The 24,992-nt window shown below is 44.5% G+C and overlaps 1 protein-coding gene across 4 annotated transcripts in view; it reads right to left on the bottom strand.

The window, feature by feature from the left end:
• The window catches only part of PAM (peptidylglycine alpha-amidating monooxygenase), a 1,252,349-nt gene that overhangs the window by 349,589 nt on the left and 877,768 nt on the right, over positions 1-24,992 (bottom strand). For all 4 annotated transcript variants that reach the window (XM_078675446.1, XM_078675447.1, XM_078675444.1 and 1 more), the window contains exon 13: positions 10,246-10,349. In XM_078675446.1, the coding sequence (XP_078531572.1) occupies positions 10,246-10,349 (104 nt within the window). The remainder of the gene's footprint in view (positions 1-10,245; positions 10,350-24,992) is intronic.

The following is a 24,992-nucleotide window of genomic DNA, read 5'->3' as shown; positions in this document are numbered from 1 at the left end:
CTATATTTAGACCCTACGGCCAAAGTAAGGATAAACAGGGGATACACTGCGGGAATACATATAAGACGTGGAACTCGGCAGGGCTGCCCGGCCTCACCATTGCTATTTGCCCTATACCTTGACCCTCTCCTACGCAGAGTGGAAGGGAATCCCAACATTTTACCAATAAAGTTACAATCTCATGAATACAAAACACTTGCTTATGCAGACGATGTGGCGGTGGTTACCCCGAATCCAGGGTCGGCTATCTTTGAAATTGAACAAGAGGCTGTAGCCTTTGGGGCAGTGTCGGGTTATTCACTGAATAAAAGGAAAACACAAATTATACAAAATAACTGGGTGCACTTTCATGACATAAGGGTAGCTCCCGAAGTCACCTATCTAGGAATTAAGATCACGGCTGACTTAGATCGGCTCGTTGAAATCAATATGACCCCACTGTTGGGAAACATTAAATCAAATACGGAAAGGATTAATAATCTGCACTTGACCCTGATGGGCAGAATTAACGTAATAAAAATGACAACATTTCCAAAAGTTTTATTTTTGTTTAGGTCCATTCCATTATTTTTTGATAACATGTGGTTTAATAAGTTGGAAGCAATTTTGAATAAATTTATCTGGGTTAAAGGGAAGACAAGGAGAGCCTATAGACACTTAACAGTATCTAGAGAAAAGGGGGGATGGGGGGCCCCCGACTTTAGGCTCTATTACTGGGCTGCTGTGTTACAGTATTGTCAGGGGTTAATTGGCGGGGGTGATGCAGATCACACAGCGGAAGCTAGGCCAAGGTTTACTAATGTATATACTACACTACTGGGTGAAGGGGCGGTGAATGGGTTTCTAAACACAACCAACTTTACTTATTTTAAACATACACGGTTTAAGACTCTAAAGGCGGCTTATAGGGTTTGGAAAGGATTGACAAAAAAATTTGGATTAGGCAGATTCAATAACTATACGAGATTATACACAAACTGCTCACTACCAAGGGACATCTTCAGGGATCTTACTATGAGGGTCTGGCACAATAAAGGCATAGTGAAAATAGGGAATTTGCTTGATAATCAGGGGAATATGCTACAGTTTGGGGCGCTACAAACGAAATTCGGGATAGAACACAACAACTTTTACAAATATCTGCAAACCAGAAGTTTTTTAATGCAAAAACAAGGCGGCCCGGCAGGGCTGGGACAATGTAAAATTATGGATTACATAGAAACAACTAGTCTCTGCACGATAAGACAACTGTACGCAGAGCTGAAAGGCAGCAAAACGGATGAAAGAGAGAAATATGCTCAAAAATGGACGGGTAAACTGGGATCAGGAATTGAAACTTTTCAGCTATCATTGGATCTTGCTAGGACAGTGTTATGCTCTGCTACCCTGCAATCACAACACTTCAAGACAATATTCTCTCTATACCATACCCCGGCTAGAATCGCCCAGTGGGGCGGCATAACAGGGATAACGTGCCCCCGATGTAATTCAGCGGGAGCAGACATTGTACATATGTTTTCTCAGTGCCCACAATTGTTTACTTTGAAAATGGCTATCGAAGAGTTCTTCGACAAAACACTTAGGATTAAGATTAAAATGACGGATGAACTAATTATTCTGGGGATTGGGGATACGGTGGATGATATTTCTGTAGAGTTTACCTTTGTTGCACTTGCAGTCTATCGTATTTGTATAGCAAGAAATTGGGTGGACAATGCTCCCCCTTCATTTCAGGTCTGGATAGCAAGCCTTTTATCTACGTACAACTTAGAAAAAGCAATCTATGCGAGGAAAGGCAAAAGAGCTTAGGTACTAGGTAACAGAATATGGCAACCTATTACTAGGTGGAAGAACAGTAGGTTAAACCTAGGGTAGTGTTCAGAAGGCTGTCAAGTTTTTAATGGGTATATAACTTTGTATTATTGAATTTAAATAGGCAATATATAGGTAATATGTTGTCATGCATGGACTTGGAGAATTCGGCAAGTTATAATGTACTATAATAATGGAATGTAATGTATAATATAAATTGTAAACTGTTTTGTGCTGTAACATATACAGGAATGCATGGAAAAATTTGCGGGGAGAAAAATAAAAAATAATTAAAAAAAAAACAAAAAAACAATTATTCTAACGCTGCTTATCTCCTTAGACCAAGTAAGGAGAGGGGTAATATATTTGTATTGGCGGAACATGTGCAACCCAGGACTATAGTAAGCAAACAACGAAAAAATTGTCAGGCACATCACTGCAATGACGAACCAGTAGTAATAGCAAAAGAGAAAAAATGTCAGACTTCAAATTAGTCACTCGATCCAACGATCAGTGAACACGTTGATGACACTGAGAGTCATCTTTACAGAGACATATAGGAAGAGTTACTAGGTCGGTTCAAACATGTTCTGCATGGTATGGGAGTGATACTGAAATTAGATAAGAATATATTTGAGACGAATATTTTTGAAGAGAGGATAATTCGTCAGCACAGACCCTGAGGCCGATGTTGTTAGAGGGGTACTTTTTAAAAATACAAGTTTCTCAAATAATTGTGAATAATCATACAGAGAGTAATCTCCAATATTCATGCTTCACCAGTGATTTGAGGCAGGGTTCCCAACACCCTAAGGTAGGGAAATCTCTGCTGGCGGAGCGGAGTTCTCCGCCCGCGCTTAGTTAGAGGCCTCTGTTGTAGTCAGAGACAAGTGAGTAGATTATTTTTTAATTTTGTTCCGAATCTATGTCAACTGCTTGACAAATCCAATTGGGTATGGCGGACTGATGTTTTCTTTCACTTTCATGATGTAAGATGATGTAAGATGGCTTCTCAAAAAATGGGGCATTGTCATTAATATCGGATATTTGCACTGTGATGGTTTGCTCGCTGCTTAATGTAGGATGACCACAATCAATTGCAGTGATCACGATATTGTAATCTGATACATTTTCTCTGTCCACAGGAAGTTCCACTACCAATGAAAAGTAATTATTTGACCTTGATTTTAAAGCAAAGGATTTGTCCTTTTGAAAAAAACAATCAGTCACTCAAAAAAAAAAAAAAAAAAAAAAAAAAATACTAGGTGATGACATATTATTGTTTGTGCGTTGTATAATTTTATCAGTAAAACTATTTCTGGGCAAATGTATTGGTAATTTCAATTCAGGATGTGTTGTCTGTAATGGCAATGAACTACCACATCATGCATACTGCACTTTAACCTCACTCCACTCTACTCTACTCTGCATCACTCCACACCACTGCACTCTACTCTGCACCAATCTACTCTATTCCATTCTACTCTAGGCCACTGAATTCTATTCTACTGCACTCCACACCACACTAATCCATGGTGCTCCACAGCACTCTCTGACACTGCACTTTATGCCAATTCACTATATGCCTCTCTACTCTGCACCACTCTGCTCTATACAAGTGCACTGTACCCCACTCTAGTATGCACCACTACACCACTGTTCTCTACTTTATGCTAATGCACTCTACACCAATTAACTCTACTCTAATGCACTCAACTCTGCACCACTCTACTCAATGCCAATGCACTCTATGTCACTGTACTCTACTATGCACCACTCAACGCCACTCTACTGCACTCTATTCTAATGTACTGTACGCCACAACACTTTATGCCACTGTACCCTGCACCACTCCATTCTACACCAGTCTAATATATTCTGTACCACTGTACTTCACGCCACTGCACTCTACCCTGCACCACTCCACTCTACACCTCTGCACTCTACCCTGCACCTCTCCATTATACAACACGCCACTCTACAAAACTGCATGACACTCCACTCCACGTCACTCCATTCCACAACACTAGACTCTGTTAAACTCTACCACAATCTATGACACTCTACTCCACTCTTTGCCACTCCACAACACTATTCTCCATTCTATGACACTATTCAACTCCATACAACTCCCTCTATGCCACTTTATGCCACTTTACTCCTATCTATACCATTCACTCTCCTACTATACTCCACCCTACGGCAATTTACTCTGCATCTACGTGACTCTACTCCACTCTATGCAACAGCTTCTACGCCACTCTATGCTTCTCTACGCCAGTCCATGACACTCTATGCCACTCCACAACACTCTACTCCAGGGTTCTTCAATCTGTGGGGCGCGCCCCCCTGGGGGGGCGCGGCGCCATCCCAGGGGGGGCGGGGGCTCCACTTCGATCTTCCCTTTGTGCCCGTTTCTTTGTCTGGGTGATTCTCCCAGGAGGGGGCCAATTCACGGAGTCAACAGCTTTGGCTGCGGTGCGAGGCAGGGGTCTCCTCTGCTAAAAACAAAAGCAAACAAACAGACACGCTTTCAGTTTTAGCAGAGGAGACCCCTTGCCTCCCACTGCAGATGAAGCTGTCAGCTCTGTGAATTAACCCCCTCCTGGGAGAGTTAACTCTTCCCAGAAGGGAGAGAAGGTTTCGCAAAGGTTTTGAGGCACGGGCAGGGTGGGCTCTGGTCCAGGGCCCCAGCCTTTCAAGGGGGGTGGGAGTGAGGGGGAGTTGGGGGGGCGGGAGTCCTTCAGTTATTTTGGGAAGGGAGGGAGAGGTTGCAATCCGGGTTTGAGCCATGAATCGGGACAGTGGGCTCTGGTCTGCGGTCCTCAACTCATGAGGATCTTTGTGTGGGCACCGAAGTGTCGGTGTTCAGGGATGTTGGTCTGCAGATTCGAATTTGAATCATAAAAGGTGTGAGGGTGGAGTGGTGGATGTATGGGTGGGTGGTGGATGGATGAGTGAGGGGATGGATGGTGAGTAAAGGGGTGAATGGATGGTGGGAGAGAGGATGGATGCATGAGTGGGGGGATGGATGGGGGTGGATGGATGTGTGTATGGTTGGAAGGGTAGATGGATGGGTGGAGGGGTGGATGGATCAGTGAAATGGTGGATGGACCGATGGGGGGGTGGATGGTGGACGAGTCGGTGGGTGGATGGATGAGAGAGGTGATAGATGGATTAATGTATTGATGGGTGAAGGGATGAATGAATGGATCGATGGATGGGTGAAGGGGTGGATGTGGGGATGGATGGGTGATTGAGGAGGGTGGATGGACGGGGGGATGGATGGAGGAGTGAAGGGGTGGATGAGCGGTCAATGGATGGATTTATGAGTGGATGGATGAGTGGGTGGATGGGTGAGTGGGTGGATGGGTGAAGGGTGGATGGAGGGATGGGTGGCTGGGTGAGGGGGGAATGGAGAGAGAGGGGGAGGATGGATAGATGGATGAGTGATGACATGGATGAATGATTGGCAGAGTGGATGGGCAGGTGTGTGCATGGATGGGTGAGGAGAGGAGCATGGAGATGGATGGGTCAGAGAGTGCATGCATGAGTGGGGGGGAGGGTGGAGAGCGGGATGGATGGGTAGATGGATGAGTGGGGGGTTGAGTGGGTGGACGGATGAGTGACTGGGTGGATGGATGAGTGGGTGGGGGGATGGCTGGATGGGTGAGAGGGTGGGTGGTTGGATGGATGAGTGGATGGATGGATGGGTAGTGGAGTGGATGGATGGGTGGAGGAGTGGATGGATGAGTGGAGGAGTGGATGGATGAGTGGAGGAGTGGATGGATGAGTGGGAGGATAGCTTGGGTGAATGGTTGGATGGATGAGTGGGTGGATGGATGGGTGGAAGAGTGGATGGATTGGTGAGGGGATAGATTGGGTGAAGGGATGGATGGATGATGGATGGATGGGTGAGGGGGTGGATGGAGAGATGGATGGGTGAGATGATGGATGGAGGGATGGAAGGTGGATGGGTTTGCAAGTGGTTTGGATGTGGATGGGGCTCAGATGGAGGGACGGAATGAATGGTGGGGGAGTTGGTGGATGACAAGGTGTACATGATGGATGGGGAGGGTTGTGATGACTTCCTTTGCTTTCTTGGTGCCATGAGAGCTGTGGTTCAGAGTGGAAGGTATTTGAATTGTTTGGCTGCTCCCTTGCCTATGTGTTACTGTTCTGTATTCTATGTGTGCTCATGTGTGGGATCTATGCATCATGCGTGTGACATTTTGCGTGACGTCCAGCTGCTACTTGAATGCGGGCCCCCATGGGCAAGGTCGGGTTCCATGTTTTGGGTTCCGCTTGGTGAAGCACTCATGGTGTGTTCCCTATAGTGGGTTCATCACGGCGGTCCTACCTTTGGTTCACTTGTGCATGGTGCTTTACATCCTACAATGTATTTGTTTATTTGTTGGGGAGTTTGTGAGATTGGGTTCTCAGCACTTGCGGTGTTGAAGACTAGGTACCGTTTAGAACTGGATGTGGAGCACAGCCTGAGGATGGCAGTGGCAGGGATTCACCCACAGATTGAGAGTCTAGGTGTGGCTGGGCACCGGCACACCCGTCACATTCATGTTGGTGGTGTTGTTGTCGATCTGTGTCCTGTGTAAGGCAGGGCATCCTAGTGGTGAGAATTTGCGCACATTTTGTCTTGGAGGATTGTGTTTTGAGCTGTCTGGTACGCCTCTGTCGTTTCGTCACACCCACTCACAGGCCTGCAGTTTGCTAGACACTCTTGTTGTGTTGAGCATTGTTTGCCGGATATGGCCCGTGGTGTGCGCGTGGCAGTCGATCATGTGGTGTGCCGGATTCCCGAGGTTTCTGTCGGTGGTGGGGGGGCCCAACATCTGGGGGAATTCAGCTGGGGGGGCTCAACCTGGAAAAGTTTGAAGACCTCTGCTCTACTCTATGCCACTCAACTCTTCTCCCTCCATGACACCCTACACCACTCCATGTTACTCCACTTCACTTCACTCCACTCCACTCGACCCTACATCACACCACACCACTCTACTATACTCCACTCCATTACACTCCACTCCACTCACTTGCCTCTCCTTTATTCCCTAACTTTTAGCCATGCTAAACAGCAGACACGCTGGTGTATAACATGGCTATAACATATAGGCATAGCCAATAGCTTTTGCATAGGCAAGACCAATTGGCTTTGCCAATGCTTGCTTTTAGTTAACCCCCTCGCCTGAAGCTTCTCCGCCCACTCCTCATTGCTTTCCTCCACCTGCTTCCCTGACCCACTCTTTTGATGCACTATCACCTCACAGCCCTTAAAATGATTTTCTTGATCAAAAAACAATGTTTTTGGGACTGTTAGCTCCCATTTACAGTTGGGCCACTCTGCTGTAAGAAATGCGCCCTTGTGCAAGTAAAAATCTACTTTTTTATTTACTACTTCAAAGGGTGTCTCCATCATGGATCGGTAAAAAAAATAACCAGGTGTCACTCAGTAGGTGCATCATATGTGGAGATGCATGCACACGCATACGTCATCATGCAATGCGTGCACCTACTGAATGACTATGCCGCATGACATGAAATGTATACGCTCGTGTATACTGCCTGTCATTGCATCTTTATTTTTATTTTTTTGCCTGTGCTGTAAAACATCAGGTAAAAAAATCCGCTTTTTGCCAGTGCTGCAGCACATCATCGGCAACAAGAATTGGCCAAAGTCAATAGGTCACAAAGGCAAGACCTAATGGTTTCCCATGGTTTGTTTTATTTCCTGACCTCACACCTTCATTGTCTGTGTAAGTAATAGTTACAATTTCTGTACTTTTATCAAAGGAATCATTACAGACCTTTCCTCCAGTGACTTAACTTGCACTACTAATCTTTACAGAAAGCTTCTAACTGCTGAAGTTCCAATCATGGGAGTGTTTGCTTGGAAATGTGACTATTGCTCAATTCAAGTTCTCCACAGTATACTTTTTCAACGAATGCTATTGTATATTAAATCCATACCAAGAGGTGCTTTAGTCCAGGGTGCACAGTATATGAATGGGGATCTTCATTCCGAATACCTGACACGCAGTGAACAATATCCTTAATCTTATTCGACGTAACCGGCAATTCATTTGTGGCAGATCAGAGAGGTGTAATCAAAGGGTATGGCAAATAAATGGCACCACACGTTAGATTGCCTTTTTTAACATTCTGATATGCACATGATAATTCAGAAGTCAAGTGGTGCTTACAGGCTGCTGCTTAACCTACTCTCGTAGAACTGAAACAAGATCCCAGTGTCTGCAACATTAATTATTAAAGTGATAATTTGTTGGTGCCCTATTGCACTTGGGCATTCGGTCCAATGTCATTTTGGTGAGCGAATGGTAGAGATACCCCACAACTGGCTGAACAGTAGTGAGTTCATTGAATCCAGTACATTTTAGGTCTAGGCTGCGTGACTGCATGTGCGCTAGTTCCTCCGCTCTGATTTGACAGAGATACTGTTCTTGGAACCCACCCATTGCTTGTCATTCGGGGGCTTAATTGTTACTCTCATTTGCTGCCTTCTAATTGGGCAGCGCAAGCCGTCTTAACCTCCAGTTCTTTCTGCAGAAGCACGGACCAAGTACTGATTGTATCAAATTTGGTAAGGTCTTCTGCTGCTGGCACTGCGATTGAGGTACTATTTTTTTTTTCTCCACATCATTGTTGCTTTTCCCTTCCATCTTCCCTCGTCCATGTTGCTTCTTTTCTCTCCCACCTGCCATGTTGCTTCTTTTCCCTCCCACGCGTGTTTCTTCTTAGAACGCTCCCACCCCTGCCCCGATTCTTCTTCTCCTCCCACCTGCCCCATCCCTTCTTCCCCTGGCACCCGCCCTGTCCCTGTCCCTTTTACACCCCACCTGCCCACATCTATGTTTCATCTCGCCCCCACCCATCCCTGTTACTTCTCACGCCTCCTCTTAACAATCAGAATGAAAAACCAAAGCGCTATGACATGGCCAGCGCTGACCGCTTCATAGCGCTTCTTTAGCGTCCTGTCCTCCCAGTCACCACCCCCACCCGATTTCCAAAGTCAAGAGACCTACTGGCTCGGCCAATGATCATTTTGTTTACAAAACTCACGTCCCTAGAACCCCCTGATGCCACTATAGGGCCATAATGTACAATGTCCTGCTATGCATTCTATTAATGTGGCAACATGATTCATGTAAAATACATAAAGGTAAGTCCTGTGGTATTACAAAGCCATTGAAGGGTTCTGGAGTCACAGTGTTTGCAAATATCACCTGAACCCAGAGATGGCATTTAAGACCAGAATACTCCTGGTTTCTGGGAGATACTTTATATATTAAATGCAGAGGCTTTCCAAAGCTGATTAATGACTGAAATCCTTGACTTTTGGAAGCATGCACCTCCCACTAAGAGAACATACATAGCTATGCTTCGTGCATTCGTATAACGTTTCTCACCACTTGTAGGACATTGTTACTTTGAACTCAGTCTAGAAACCACTGCTGTTTTGTGCGATATGAATAGCTCAACATGGAATACATATAAACAACGATATACATTTATACCGTTCTTGTTTCATTAATAGCTGCACTGATAATTATACCCTCTCAAATGACTTCCAAATAAATAAACATCTCATAAAAGACCTGCGCTCCACAATTCCGACATTTTTTTGCTCTAATTAATGCTCATCATTTTCTTGCAAACTAATGCTAATAGGAGGCCGGGGTGGAGTGCTTCCTGCTCGGAGAATACGTCAATGATGACCTATCCAGAGGTGTCACGCAGCAGTCACGTATTCACTATGGCAACAGTTAATGATACCGGGAGGGGGTGGGGTGGAGTGTTCCAGAGAGGGGACTGGTTCCCGCGCGCATGCGAAAGGCAGGCTTCTCCCTCTGAGGGGAGCGGGCTCAGACCACGCTTTCTCGGACTGGCTGGCTGCAGCAGGAAGGAAGCTGGCTCTGCACGTGCTTCTCCTATCAGCGCACATTCAAAGCGATACAAAGCACGTAAACAAGGCCAGATTCGGCAGGGCTGCCTCTCTCTGGGTGCAAATTGTGTTTCCAAAAATGGAGGTAATAGAATTGAAATACGAGCGAGAACGCTGTGGTAATTGAACGCCCTGGGTTAAGTAGCGCTCTGGAAATTGCAACACAGCTTGAGTGAAGATCAGTTTGGTGTGAAATTATGGGATATTGTGAAATATTTGATATGTGTAATCTAAAATGGAATAAAGTAAGGTAATTGATTTATCGAGACAGTATCCTTCCTTTTCGGCAAACAAATGGCCGCTTTTTTATATTTAAATTAAAAAGAACCAATTTGGGGTAAAAACCGACAAAGGACCTGTTGCCAGAGGTGTTTCTTGTACAGCCAGGTGGGAGGATGCCACAGACGCCAAGAAAACACATTGCATTATTTTATGAACGAGCAACTGTCACGTACCCGATGTGAGTTTCTGTCTTCCTTCCTTCACCGGAGAAAACGCATCTGGCGGCGAGAATGTCCCCACTGCTGACATCTAAATGGTGTGCCACAGGGTAGAAGGCCTGCAGGAGTAAAGAAATAAACAATCTGATTAAGACACTGAATTACTAGCTGCGCCCATGTGCTACTCATTATATATGGCATAAAGTACCACCAGCCGTACATTATTAGGATATTGTAAGTCAAAAAGCAGTACCTTTAGAAGGTTATGGAACTCTGAGGTGACTTGCAATATCTTTATCAGGCACGGCATGGGTGGGGTGGGGGTACTTGCAAGGGGGGTACTTTATCCCTTATAATACATGGTCAAAATCACCTTTTCCATAAACCACTTAAATCCTTGGTGCATAGCTCTTTCATATAAAAGAGCATGTTTGCCTACACAAAGAATAAAAATAGACTCACTAGTGCAAACAGCAAAAAAAGTTGTTAGCTAGTTGTTGCAGAAAAGATAACAAAAGCAGCTGAATGGAAGCCAGTTTGTTTTTGTGTTTTTTTAAAGGCACAGCAGAAAGAGTCTAACTTTTCTATAATTTCTCAAGGAGTGTAAAAAATGATCATGTTGCCATAAATATCTACTTTCTGCTGGCACTGCAAAGATAAAAAAAAACTGTGCAGAAGAAAGAAAAGCAACGGTTTCATTTTAGTTGCTTTAAACAGATGCTCTGAGACCTGATCTGCCTTTCAACTCGGCTGCTGGCAGCAGGCATTGTGATGTCAGAACTCAACTATAACATTTAATTACAGATGACTTCAGACATCTTTTCTATGTAATTGGCAACTGAAAGCATCAGAAGTTGCCAATTATAAAGAACGTAGAGACAGGCATTTATACAGGGATTGCAGAGTCCCATGTATTGTATATGGGATAAAGTATCACCTGCCATACATTACAAGGATATTGCAAGTCACCATGGAGGTCCATGACCATACAGAGGAACAAGGACAAAAGCGGAGTTCCTTTATAAGGCTATGGAACTTCGAGGTGACTTGCAACAGCCTTTAGTATGGCAGGGGGCTGTTCTTCCTATATAATACATAATTACACCATCATCTTTCTGACAAACCACTTAAATCCGTTGTTCATAACTCTTTCATATGATAAAGAGAGCACGTTTGCAAACATGAAGAATTAAAATAGAATCCCAATGCAAAATTAAACACAGCAAAAGAGCTGTTAGGTATTTAATGCAAAATAAATATTAGAATAAGTTTAAAACAAGTCAGCAGACTGCACAATGTGCTGGAATGAATGCTACTGAACAATATTGGCCTTCTGTTTGAGAGAAGTATAAGCATCGCACTTAAGAGGGTGTTCCATTCGGATTGTTGTACATACTGTGAACCCTCAGGTGTCAGATTGTAACTCAAAGTTAAAAAAGGCAGAGGTTTTATAAAAGTGACACAGTACAGAGAAGCTCACAGCACACCTTGGGGACTGCTAACCTGCAGTGCTGCTTAAATTTGGAGTAGTAATAGTGTCACGGCCATCTTTCGTAGACCATGGAATAGAGGTAGCAGAAACAAGTTTTTGGGATCTTTCGCCTAAACATTACTGTGTTTTAAACTATTTACAACAGAAAAATGAACATAATAGAGTTATTATCTAGAAGGTCAAATGACACCCCATCCGCTTTGAGAATAATTATTTTTCCACACTGAGCCGCTAAGGTTTTCCAAACTTTGCAATCTTCTGCAAGCAGTGCTATTCCTTACTGTAATTGTGTGTCCAGTCTGTCCCGAAACATTCCTCTGCACAACCCGCCTGGAGTTTCCCTCCTGCATGTGCATATCAGATTCTCCGTTAAGGCAAACACCCCTGATGCAAGGAGTGCGTAACCAACCTTAACATAACATAATATGTGTAGTTGTAAAGTGCCTGTTCACCCAAGGGTATCTTGACACTGAATTGCAGATGTTTATTGTTACCTGACAATGAATAACAGATGTTTATTGTTAATCAACCCAATAGTACTCATTTTATCAACCTCAAAAGGATGAAAGGCTGAGTGGACCCTCTAGGATATGAACCTGTGACCATGAGGTCGAACACAGGACCGTAAAGCAGTGCATCAGTCCACTAAGCCACCAGACCCGGATCACTGTTAACTGTAAAAATATCTTGGAGTCTCTACTTTTCAGAACCACTGCTCTTTTAACAAGCATTGGAAATGCAATAGGTCTCGGATATATTTGAGTTAGAGCTAATGGCATTGTAAATGGCAATGTCTTTTAGTCATGTGTTATGGAGTGTATGCATGTGGTGTGTAATGGAATTATGTGGTTTGGATTGGAATTGTTCAACCTGCACACTCACAAACTGTTCACTCTGCACACTCACAAACTGTTCACTCTGCACGCTCACACACTGTTCACCCTGCACGCTCACACACTGCTCACCCTGCACGCTCACACACTGCTCACCCTGCACGCTCACACACTGTTCACCCTGCACGCTCACACACTGCTCACACTCTGCACTCGCACTCTGCACTCGCACTCACTACTCTCTACTCTGCACTCACTACTCGGCCCTCACTACTCGGCCCTCACTACTCTGCCCTCACTACTCTGCCCTCACTACTCTGCACTCACTACTCTGAACTCACTACTCTGCACTCACTACTCTGCACTCACTACTCTGCACTCACTACTCTGCACTCACTACTCTGCACTCACTACTCTGCACTCACTATTCACTACTCTGCACTCACTATTCACTACTCTGCACTCACTATTCACTACTCTGAACTCACTATTCACTACTCTGCACTCACTACTCTGCACTCACTACTCTGCACTCACTACTCACTACTCACTACTCTGCATTCACTACTCTGCACTCACTACTCTGCACTCACTACTCTGCACTCACTACTCTGCCCTCACTACTCTGCCCTCACTACTCACTACTCTGCCCTCACTACTCACTACTCTGCACTCACTACTCACTACTCTGAACTCACTACTCTGCACTCACTACTCTGCACTCACTACTCTGCACTCACTATTCACTACTCTGCACTCACTACTCTGCACTCACTACTCTGCACTCACTACTCACTACTCTGCACTCACTACTCACTACTCTGCACTCACTACTCTGCACTAACTACTCTGCACTCACTACTCTGCACTCACTACTCTGCCCTCACTACTCTGCACTCACTACTCAGTACTCTGCACTCACTACTCTGCACTCACTACTCTGCACTCACTACTCTGCACTCACTACTCACTACTCTGCACTCACTACTCTGCACTCACCACTCACTAATCTGCACTCACTACTCACTACTCTGTACTCACTACACTGCACTCACTACTCTGCACTCACCACTCACTAATCTGCACTCACTACTCTGCACTCACTACTCTGCACTCACTAGTCTGCACTCACTACTCAGCACTCACAAATACGGGTCAAGCTAGCGCTATATAAAACTTTTAAAATAAAAAATAAATAAAATAAAATACATGCCAAGTGTGTACGAAAGATGCAGAAATGGGGAGTGTTAACATAAGACATTTGAAGAATGGAATATCAAATTGATACATCGAAAACCTTCTAATGAGTAGAGTTGTGCGTTGGATTTACAATATTTACCCATGCAGTGTATCAGATTTCTTTCGCCCTTATCTACCCACCACCAGCCTAGCCAAGTTTCTCAGGTCCATGAGTAACTGCTCTAGAGCAGTTTTTTCTTTGCATTCTTGGACTGGTCTCTTGTTTATCCCACTACTATAAAATCAGAACGACATCCCTGCATGCTAGGAAAAAAACTGGCACGGGAGCAGCTAGCTATTCGCGCATGGACCGGGTTAACTTTCCAGCTATGCACCAACCTCCGGTTTAGAAACAAAAAAACCTTTTAAAACGAACTTTTATATTTTACCTTTCGCACTTCATCCAGCACCACGTCAAAGAATTTCTTGTCCATTGTTGGATATCTGCTAGCGGACTCGCAATTGTTTCAATGGCTCGACAAATCAATATTCTAGGAACGGTGATCAAAAACACGATCACCGAAGACTGGATAAATTAAAATAATAGACAGCACCCGTGCAGTGCCCTCCTATGTTCGTGGCACATTAGATGCAGGATGCTTCGTTTCTCCAGTCACTAGTCGTGTGGTGCTTAGGTATTCTAGGAAGCAATACAAGAAACTCTAAACGCGTTGCGTTTTTGTATTCATCGGTGCAGGACATTCTTGACAAAAAGCTGTCTCCCTTTCTGGACAATGGACAGCAAAAGCGTTACCAGGGTTTCAAAGCGATGGACACAGAGACTGCTAGCTGTCCGAAAATAAACAGTTCAATGTGGGAACATAAAAACAAAGGCAGCTCTAGGAGAGCGAAGCAGAATGAAGAGGTGAGGGCAGCTGTCAGGATAGAGCTCCAGCACTATCCTTCGTTAAGGTGGTTCCCATTTCCAACTGCATGGCGCGAGACAGAAGGTGCGAAAACACTTTCCAGGAACCACTTTGCTCCAGACTGACACTGCACGAGAAAATAGCTAGTTTATTATCAGAGTAGTAAAGCAGTTCCCAGACCTGGAGTTAGCTGTGCTTCCGGGTTGCGTAGGCGGCTGCAAGTGGGATTATCACCCATATTCAGCGACCGAACATTCGGCACAGTAAGAAAGCTATCACTACAGTGCAGCACGTGTATATCAAGCGTACAAGAAATTACATTTCACTCTTTGTCCCATGCTGAAACGTATTAAAAAATATATATATGTTCGTGTTATTTTTAAGTGATGCAAGCAAGAACATTATGATTGAATACTTTCAATTTCTTAGTAAGTATTTGGAATTAAATAGAATATGAGATTGTCGATCAAAGTGACAAAAAATACTACATATAGGTATCTGATGTAGACTTAAGGCCAGTGATCATAGCAGACTCCCTTCCAATATGGCAGCCTACCTCACCAGAAGTGTCGGTGGACGCCTACAGCAAAAGTAAATAAACAAGCACGAGCACGGAATCGAAACCGGCCGACGCGGGAATAGAAACCAGTGGTGCGCGCGCACCAGAGGAGCGGGGGCAAGGCAGCGCGATGACAAGCCGAGACGAGGTAGGAGATTTGTGTGTGTAAGGGGGGGTTCTGTGTGTGTATGCGCACTGGCGGCGGCGAGGGGGGCTGTATGTGTGTGTGCGCGGCGGGGGGGGGCTGTATGTGTGTGTGTGTGTGCGTGCGTGTCTGTGTGCTTCCAAGGAGCCATGGGAGACAGGAGGCGCGCGCGACCTGATCCCAGTTCCAAGGTTGCGCGTGCACCTCACTTGTCTGTCTCCCTTGACTCCTTGAAACCGAGAATGATCACAATAGAGTCTCGGAACGACAGATTGCTTCGCAATCTGTTCGCAGTTCCGAGACCTAACGAGTATGCACCTCAATAGGGAATTACAGACTTTCCAACAAACTGTAATTATCTACAATTACCAGGAAATACAACAACCAACAACACACAGATGCTACAATAATGTTGTAAGGTTTTTCAAATAACTGAGCAAAATAGCATTTTGCTATTGGTGCTCTCCTATAAAAAAGGATATTTGTGGTCGTTTCACAGTTACTGCCTTATCTCATGCTACTACAGAGCTGGCCTGCATAGCTACGTGGTGTGCTTTTAACTCCTGCAACAGGCTTGACTTCCTGTTCTAGTCATGACTACCTCACCTATTGAGCACACAAACATACGTGCTGGATTGCTGTCAAAGAGGGGTGCAAATTGGTGAACCCGTGCTTGGCTAATGTGTTCTTGTTAGGCCTGGCATAGCAGGCCCTTCTCTGAAATATGAACAGTGAGATGTGGAACCATGGGGAATAGGATGGAGTAGTAATGATCCAGAGTTGTGTTAACTTTGCAAGTAGCTATAGGATCTGCGTTCGGGAGGCTGAGCCTCTACTCATGTTCTCAGCAGCCGTACAGGCCAGGGAATGAAAGCGAGACTTCTATACTCACTGGCGAGAGCAGAGGTTCTTTACTCTATACTCCATACTCATAATGTAATGGGGTATTTCTATATAACCAATTCTGTACTTTGGTCTGACCTTAATTAAGACTAAAAGGTATTAATGAAGTTCGGTTTTTCGTCAGTATAGTGAGACTATTGCATTCTCATATAAGACTCCAGAGGTCTACCAGCCACGTCAGGAGGAGCCTGGGTGTAGAGGATGTGAGTATTTTCAGGCCCGGACTGGCAATTTCGGGCACCGGGCAATCCCCCGGTCGGCTGGATGGGGTGGGGGCCGGTTTTCATAACAGGGGGCCGGTTTTGTTGCTGGGGCCGATTTGGCAGTGTCGGACCGACCGTGAGAACAACCAGCCCTGAGCACAATGATTCTCTCTGCATATATTAATGCTGGTGCTCCGTCCGTGTCCATGACGTGAGCAGTGAGTGACCCTGCAGCTGCCTCCAATTTCAATTTCATTTAGGCAGGCTACTATGATCAGGCCTGACTATGATCATTGTAATTTATTTAAAAAAAAAAAAAAACACCTGAGCATGACGTAAACACGTGCAGCACGCAAATGTCTCCGCGTCTGCACGCCAAAGTTTTACTGTTAGTTCAGCCTTAGGGGGTGGGGGCAGGCCGCGGGGCCGGGGTCTGCCGCCTGGTGATGCTCATGCGCCAGAGACGAGTAGGAAAGAGAGGCACCTCATGGTTTAATACCTCCTGTCTGCCGCCCGCAGGTGAGTCTATTTACAGTCATTTGCATGCAATCCTGTTCCGATGATCTGATTCATGGGTGGCACAGTCTCGGGGCATTGCGACCGGGCCAGAATTAAAAGCAAATGGGGCCTAAGGACCCAGGCCCTTAGGCCCCTTCTGCTTTTAATTCTGGCCCTTCCACAATGCCCCCAGACAATGCCACCCATGAATCAGATCATCGCGATGATAAAAATCGCCTTTGCAACAAATAGGAATGCCACACAAGCGGGCCGCTCTGCTACCCAGCTGGCCTCCGCGCGGCAGAAAGTAGCACTCTACGGTCACAAGTCAAACTACAGAGACAAGACAATCCGTTATTACAGTTGTAAGAACAGGTATGATGGGAGGCGATTAACTCATCTGGTAGCGCCTCGCCACTCTCGTGTTCCCTAGTCATCCTTGCTAAGTGCATTTCAGATGTTAGAAGTAGCGCAGAGCAGAGGTCAGGCGATCGCAGTGTCAGTGCAAGTCACAAACAGGTGGAGGTGACCCCTGTGACCGTGGGCGCTCATTAAGCCACACATATGCTCATCGGTGTCACGTGAGGCCACGGAGTGTGTTCCCAGGGCTCTCTTTTATTTCCCTACAAACAAGCTTTGAGTTTGTTGTTTGACAGACGTGGGTTTAACACAACATTCCGAGAGTTGACCAGTGCTATTTGGAAACTTTTGAGTGTAGCACATGCTTTATTAGACAATACAGCCTACATTAAAAAATAAACCGAAGGCCTGAAAGACATGATTTTATAATACAACATTTTAAAGTAAACATGATTGTTGTTTTCCCAGCTCGTTTCATAATCCTGTTTTCAGTCTTTTGAGATGAGATAACATTATTTTTGCTTTAATCCTGGCTGAGGCAAATCTACCCAAAATACGTACATCACAAGGGAAGGTCCCCTGAGGCAGGCATCTCGTGAACGGACTATCAAGTAGACAGCCTTTCATATCCAAAAACATATCAATGTATTGCACTATCCTAAAAAAATCGAATGACATGGTTGCTAGGATTATATGAATAGGTGTATTTTTTGGCACGTCCGCCCTTTGTCGAAATGTCCCAATGCCTTAATTAATTATGTACATTGCATATGACGCCATGATTAGTCAGTGTACTGTTGATCACTCTATAAATTTGCTCAATAAAATAAAAAAAAAGGACGCCTTTCAACCTACCCCAGCACAGGCCTTACAAACGGCAAGGTGCTTGGCGACAAGCCATAGTGACAAACAAGGGGGCCCTAGAGCAAACAAGCAAAATGGGCCTCTGACCACTTGTTGGGTAGTAAATTCCAACAATAATCCAGGTTAAGTAGGCCCGCACCTCTCTATCCTCTACACCACTGATAGCTGCGCCTCTGGGTTGCACCAATTCATGCACTGAAAAGCCACCTTTGGGTGTCTGTGCTGCCTTTCTTCGTGATGCCCCTGAATGCAGCTTTGGTATAGATTAGATTTAATGTATATTTTTAAAGTGCAGATTATACCCTAAAGTGTCATGGTGCTAGCTCTGCACTTCTTGCCTACTGGAGAAGCGATGATAGGACAATACAAGTGTAGATTACAGGGTTGATGAAAACAGCCAGGTTTTTAGCTGCTTTCTAAAATTGTGAGGTTTGTCTGTGATCTCCGATGAAAAGGCATTTGGTTCCAAATAATGTCAATAGCATAACTAGATCGTTTGTGCATTGCTTTGTAAAACTGAGCCTTTTTCTTAAATTTGCAAGCTTGTATTTCTTCTGACCCAGGAAAGCGCTGCTTTCTAGTACAACTGTCAAACATAGAACCTCTCAGCAGATGTTTAGGAATTGCCAGTTTTATGAATGTTTGTATCTATACAACAGCTGTAAACATAGTGTTTCCAGCACCAGTTTATTATTAGCAATTGCATTTCACAAGGATGCGTACGAATTTTCAAGACTTTGGGCGGTATTTTACAATACGTTTTTCAAACATGAGGTTTAAAATGGTTTTTGTTTGTGCTAAATAGAAATGAAAACGGACAGATTAGCAGGTCTTTTCTAAAGACAACTGCGTAATAAGGCAGAGTGATGGGGGCATAAATGTTTCAATATAGAAGATCACAAGTCAATAAATGCCACATTTCAGATAATTATGCTAACATGTCCTTGTAAAATGGCCTTGCTTAAATGAGAAGATCATAATAATATCTGTCTTATATTACACTCGCGGATGACGTCCTCCTGTTTATAGGTGCTGAATACCAGGTGATAATGTTACATTATAAAATGTTACCCATCCTATCAACCTGAGAATATTGTACGGCGAAGGTAGCCCAGCTGGCATTTGCCTCCTTGACTGACAGCTAGACATCGAACTCTGTAGGTGCCGTTTGACCCACTGAGGCATCTTGGCACAAATGAACCCATCAATAATGTAATTGTTTTCAACTCATAAAATGTCCCTAATTACATAATAGATGACATCACTGATGACATAATCGGCCACTGACCGGTTCCGCAGCGCAGTGGCATTTGTTGTGAGCAGGGGCGGAGCGAGTTTGTGTCTGGCCTCAGGCTCAGCCTGGCTCTAGTATAGGCCTGGCTATGACTCAAGGTGAGTGGGTACTGCTGGTCAGCTCTGCTGGTCCTCTGAGTGCATCCTTGGGGGCAAACTAAATGAAATTCTGTCTGTGACATAGTTCGATGACCTGCTTGCAATACAGATGATCAGAAATCCATGTCTTAAGGAATGGGTTAACTGATAGACATGACGGGTATCAAAAAAAGAAATACAATGGCATCTGCCTACGCTTTATAAGCAGCTTCGACATGTGGGCTGCGATCAGTACAATTTCACAGCTTTGCGGCTGGTCTTTGTGGTATGGAGAAAGCTGCCTCCCTTTCAAATACATTTGCTGTTAACTAAGTTTTAGCTAGACTGTGTTTTTAGTTATGTCTGCAGTCTAACAATAAAAAAAAATAGTTTATAGAACTACATTCACTTAGTAATGTTGGGGAGACGTGGAACTGCAGATATGTTTGCCTTTGAATAATAGTGACTGTCCTTGATGTGAGGTTGCGGTAATGTGCATCAGATATGCTCAAAATATAACGTGACATGAATGCCCCTTCACACATTGAACTTAAAGGCATTTGTTATCTTTTATTCTCAGCGATAAATATTTCTAAATGGTATGGGCTGCAGAACTGGTTCAGGATGGTTCTCCGTTCAAATGTCTTTGCCAGGTTGCAGTTGAGACACCGTCTTTGTGTAAAGGCGCCACTCTCAGCAGGTAGCCTCTGGCCTTGAGCACCCACTACAGAGGCACAGAGAGGTGTCAGGTTCAGTGCCCGTCTTCTCTGCATAGCTACCCTCACATGCATTTCATTTGTTTTATAGCGCTACTCAAAACCAGTGTAGGTTGTGTGAACACTTTACAATACACATACATTATATATGGAAACAATTAATTATATGTGTGTAAATCAGTCTATAGGAAATAATACATAAGACAATGTGAATTACAGGGTGTAGGAATCACATATTATTCATACTGGTAGGCAGTACATTTTAAGAATGTGTGTTCTGGAGAAGCACAAACTTGGGATTTAAAATGTACCTCAGTAGTTGGGGTTGGCTTTACTATTAAGAATATATTTCTACCCCAAAAACTTTTTTAGCAGCATTTGGATAATGAAAAACTGGGGAAAAAATAATGTTCTAACCTATAGCATGCAGTTTGCCTGCAGCTCTTTGATGGCAGATTATTGGTCATTGCCCTATATTACGATTGTAATTTAGGAACTTCTGGTTACAAATACATCTCTGTAGTAAAAGCAGTAACCCATTGAGCTAATCACATTAAATACAGTTATGTGATTTGCATGGTGCATGTTCCTTGCAGCAGACATATTAACCCTTTGTGCTTCTTTATGGTGAGTCAAAACTGTCACTAGGCCAAACTCTGATCTCTCTCCAGCAGGAACATTGAACACCATTAACGTGGCATTTTTATTGTTGCCTGAAAACTGCTGGACACACAAGGTACTTTGGAGCAGGTGCTATTAAATCCATAAGTTACTTCTTTACACAGTGCCCCCCCAGGTCTACATTAGGTGCGGTTGCACTAGTCAATCTGCCCCTTAGTTCCTTAGCGAGAAGAACAAGACCATGGTTCAGCACGCACCTGTGTATGTTGTGTTTGTATAGCACAAACCGAGTAGCGCAGCCCTGTACAAGGCCAAGGTCACAGGAAAATCCATGAGCCCTGTACAAGGCCAAGGTCACAGGAAAATCCATGGAGTGCTTGGGGGGTATCTGGGCTCTGCTATGTGCTGTAAAATGCACCATTTTGGTCTGTCTTTTTACAAAATTTTCTTGGGGGAGAATCCCCCCAAACTCCCCTATTAGTGGTAAGGCTCGCTCGCTGCGCTCGCTCGCAACGCGCCACATGGGGGCTGGTCTGCCAAAGTTTGCCAGGGCTGCTTTCAGTTCCCAGTCCGGCCCTGAGTATTTTCCAGAACCGGAAGAAGTGTAGCACAGTCTCTCAGTACTCTGGTTGCAGAGTACTGCTGATCAAAGGTGGGTGCGCAGGTTTTGGACTTTAGGCAGGATTGTATCAGACCATGTTGGATTTGGATCTTAAAACAAGACCTTGACTGGCTGACATGCTTGTGCAGCTAGCCAGCTGAAGGACCATTTTGTGGACAGTATTTGCTTTGACTGTTTTGATATTTTTTCTGAATAAGGAGCTATGCTATGATATGCAGCCTTAGGAGAGGAGGCAGATTTGGGGCACGGCTGGCATGAGCATAGCGGTTGGCCAGGGTATCTTCTACTAACATCTTATTTTAATTACAGGCGAGAGTAAGGATTTTCTGCATTATCAGTTGTGGTTAAATGATGTCACCAAGACGTTCTTTTTGCCTATCCAGATCAAGAGCATCCTGAAGGCGGAAGTCTACGTTTAATGCTCCTTTGTTGGGGTGATGACTTTACCCAGTGAAATCAAGAGGATGATGAAACGGTGGCAGTGGGAAAGTGTCTTGCATCTCATGTCCCAATGTTAGGTGACAGAAGGAGGGGACGATCAGGGGTGAGTGAACACCGGCCGTGGCATCAGGTGCAGAATGGTGCAGAACCGCAGAGCCGCCAGGGTCTGGGTTCTGGCCTGGGAGTCTTGGTTGAGAAAATTCGGTGCTCACAGAAGACATAGTCGCAAACACACCCATACACGGCCCCACCCTCTTAATAGGTAAACAAATTGGAAAACAATAAATGCATATATTTAAGTTTCAGATAAATGTAGGGTTACGGTGTGCAATAAAAAGAAAAAAAATAATGACGAAGGTAGGTTCCAAGAAGTAATCGAAGATGTAGTGGTATATCAACGTGACCTTTTCATTGTGTTGGTAGAGAATTCAATGCCTCCGATGTATTAGCCCGTAATGTAATGGGGTATTTCTATACAACCAATTCTGTACTTTGGTCTGACCTTAATTAAGACTAAAAAGTATAGTTAACTATTGCATTCTCAATGACCTGTGTCAATATTGGCGAATTTGCAATGAGCCAGTAGTTTCCAGTTATGGTGTTGTACAGAGAGGACTTTATTTTAGGTTGGGAACACCTCTTGCTAATTTTATGAAGATAGGAATGGTCCTCTGATGAGAGAAACTGATGGTAGGTGAAGATATGAGAGTTTAAAAGCAGGTGTACAGCTTCAAGGGTCTGTAGGGGAATACATTCAGAGTGGCATTCTTTGCTTTCAGCTCTAAAATAGGTACAATATGCCTTCTGTGCCAGGCAGGAGGAATGCAATGTTCATACATTAGTAGTCAGCACAGTATGGAGGACATATTGGCACAGATGCATTACTATGGCACAGAAATGACCAGGGACTTTACTAAGGCATCACCTCTGCATGTAGTTGGGAGCAGAGCAAAGGTTCATCAAGGAGTTTGCCATAAAATAAGTAGAGCAGGTACCCAGTGAGGGTCCCTTTAGTTTAGGGTATTCCCTGTTTGAAATTTTGACGTGCGTAGGTGTTCAGGGGGTATGGAGTGAGCCAAGGGTCTAAAGCCTTACTTGAAACTGACCCCGTTGTGCAGAAGGAAAACCCCACATCCAGTATGAGAGTCAAAATATGTAGGTGGCAACTGACAAAGAAACAGAATTCACCATTCACCAAGGGTAGTTAGAGCTGGAGGGTTCCAAGCACATGACCAGATTAACTTGGGGTCTCACAGTGCTATAGCATAGAGTGTGTTGAGAAAGGAAGAGGTGTGCGTTGATGTTTTATGCCATCACTATCAATGAAGCTGCACGTTCTAGAAAAGCCCTGTTAATGTTCAGTACCTGAAAACAGCTGTATGGAGTATATGATGGAACGACAATGCTTGAACTTGACAATAGCTGGGAATATGACACCACTTTCTATTCACAGGATGTGTGCAGTGCTTGGGTCAGTACACCCTACATCTATGCACTCCCTAAATTAAATGTTGTTGCGAAACGCTGAGTCAAATTGGAAGCACATCTATGGTGAAGTAAACCAGAAAATCTGAAAAATAAATCAGACTTTTTGATGCTAAAACTGATGCCATAAAGACTAGATTACACGTGTTCCATGCCCCAAGTACAGGTTTCGAAAACCGGTGATGTGGTTCAACTCAATCAACAGGGCTCACCTCAAACCCAAATGGCTGAGCTCAATTAATATGGCTTAAGTCAAGACCCCAGAAAGAAATCAGGCAGCCTGTGGCTGAATTTAATTAATAGGATTCAACTCAAAACCACAGAAAGAAAATAGGCCGGATGTGTCTGAACTCAAGCAGCAGGGTTCAAGTAAATACTCCAAAAATAAATTATGAAGGGCGTGGCTGCCCTCAAGTAACACAGTTCAATTCAAAAACCCAGAAAGAAATCAGGCAGGTTGTGGCTGAACTCAAGTAATATAGCTCAACTTAAGACTCCAGAAAGAAATCAGGCAGGCCATGGGTAAGAGGGCTTGATAATCACCTTAAACGAACTTTCAACATTTTTAGAACTTCAGTTGTTAATACCATGAACAGTTCCCAATGCAATGGTCCGTTTTATTCTTTATTTTTAAGCTTGTTGACTGTGCGAGGAAGTGAACTCTTAAGAACTTTCTTTCAATTTGAGTTGCGAAAGTTGCCTGATTAACAGTCACATGTTCTAAAAGCTTGAGTTTCGTAGACGCCTTTGAGGTGCATGTTTGCGTCTAATATCATGTTTTTAGGTCGAGCCTGGGCAGCGCATGCGCTGCTCAGCAAGGTAAGCTGTATTCAGGTTAGGACTTGAAGCTCCGCCCACTCTTCACCCATATTTTTCATTGGCTTGTGTCATTGTCCTCTGTAAACTGTGCAAAACCAACAGTTGGTGGACAGAATACAGAAAAATGTCATACATTCACCCAGTACATAGATCTTGGCCAAAATCCATTGTTTTTTTGCTCACTATGCCATTCCAGTTTGAACCCAGCCATATGCAAATCAGTCTTGACCATGTGCCTCATGGGAACAGTCCAGCCCGAACTGCCAAACTAGGTCCTCCCTGGACTGGAAACAAGCATCCTAGGGCCGGTTTCGGAGTTTCACCCCTCATCAGCTAGGATAGCTTGATTCCCGTGGTATGGAGAGCAAGGGACTCACGTCTGGGCATACCCGTCCCACTCGGGTGACAAATGCAAAAACAACAGTTGATGGACAGAATGCAGAACAATGTCATACATTCACCCCAGTACAGAGATCTGGGCCTAAATCCATCAGTTTTTTTCTCACCATGCCATTCCAGTTTGAACCCAGCCATATGCAAATCAGTCTTGACCCTGTGCCTCATGGGAACAGTCCAGCCCGAGCTGCCAAGCCAGATCCTCCCTGGACTGGAAACAAGCATCCTAGGACCATTTTGGGGTTTCACCCCTCATCAGCCAGGATAGCTTGATTCCACTGGCATGGAGAGCACGGCACCCACGTCTTGGCATATCCGTCCCACCCGGG

The sequence above is a fragment of the Lissotriton helveticus genome, chromosome 2_1, assembly GCF_964261635.1.
Source record: "Lissotriton helveticus chromosome 2_1, aLisHel1.1, whole genome shotgun sequence".
NCBI lineage: Eukaryota > Metazoa > Chordata > Amphibia > Caudata > Salamandridae > Lissotriton > Lissotriton helveticus.
This window is presented reverse-complemented; position numbering and strand designations above follow the sequence as displayed.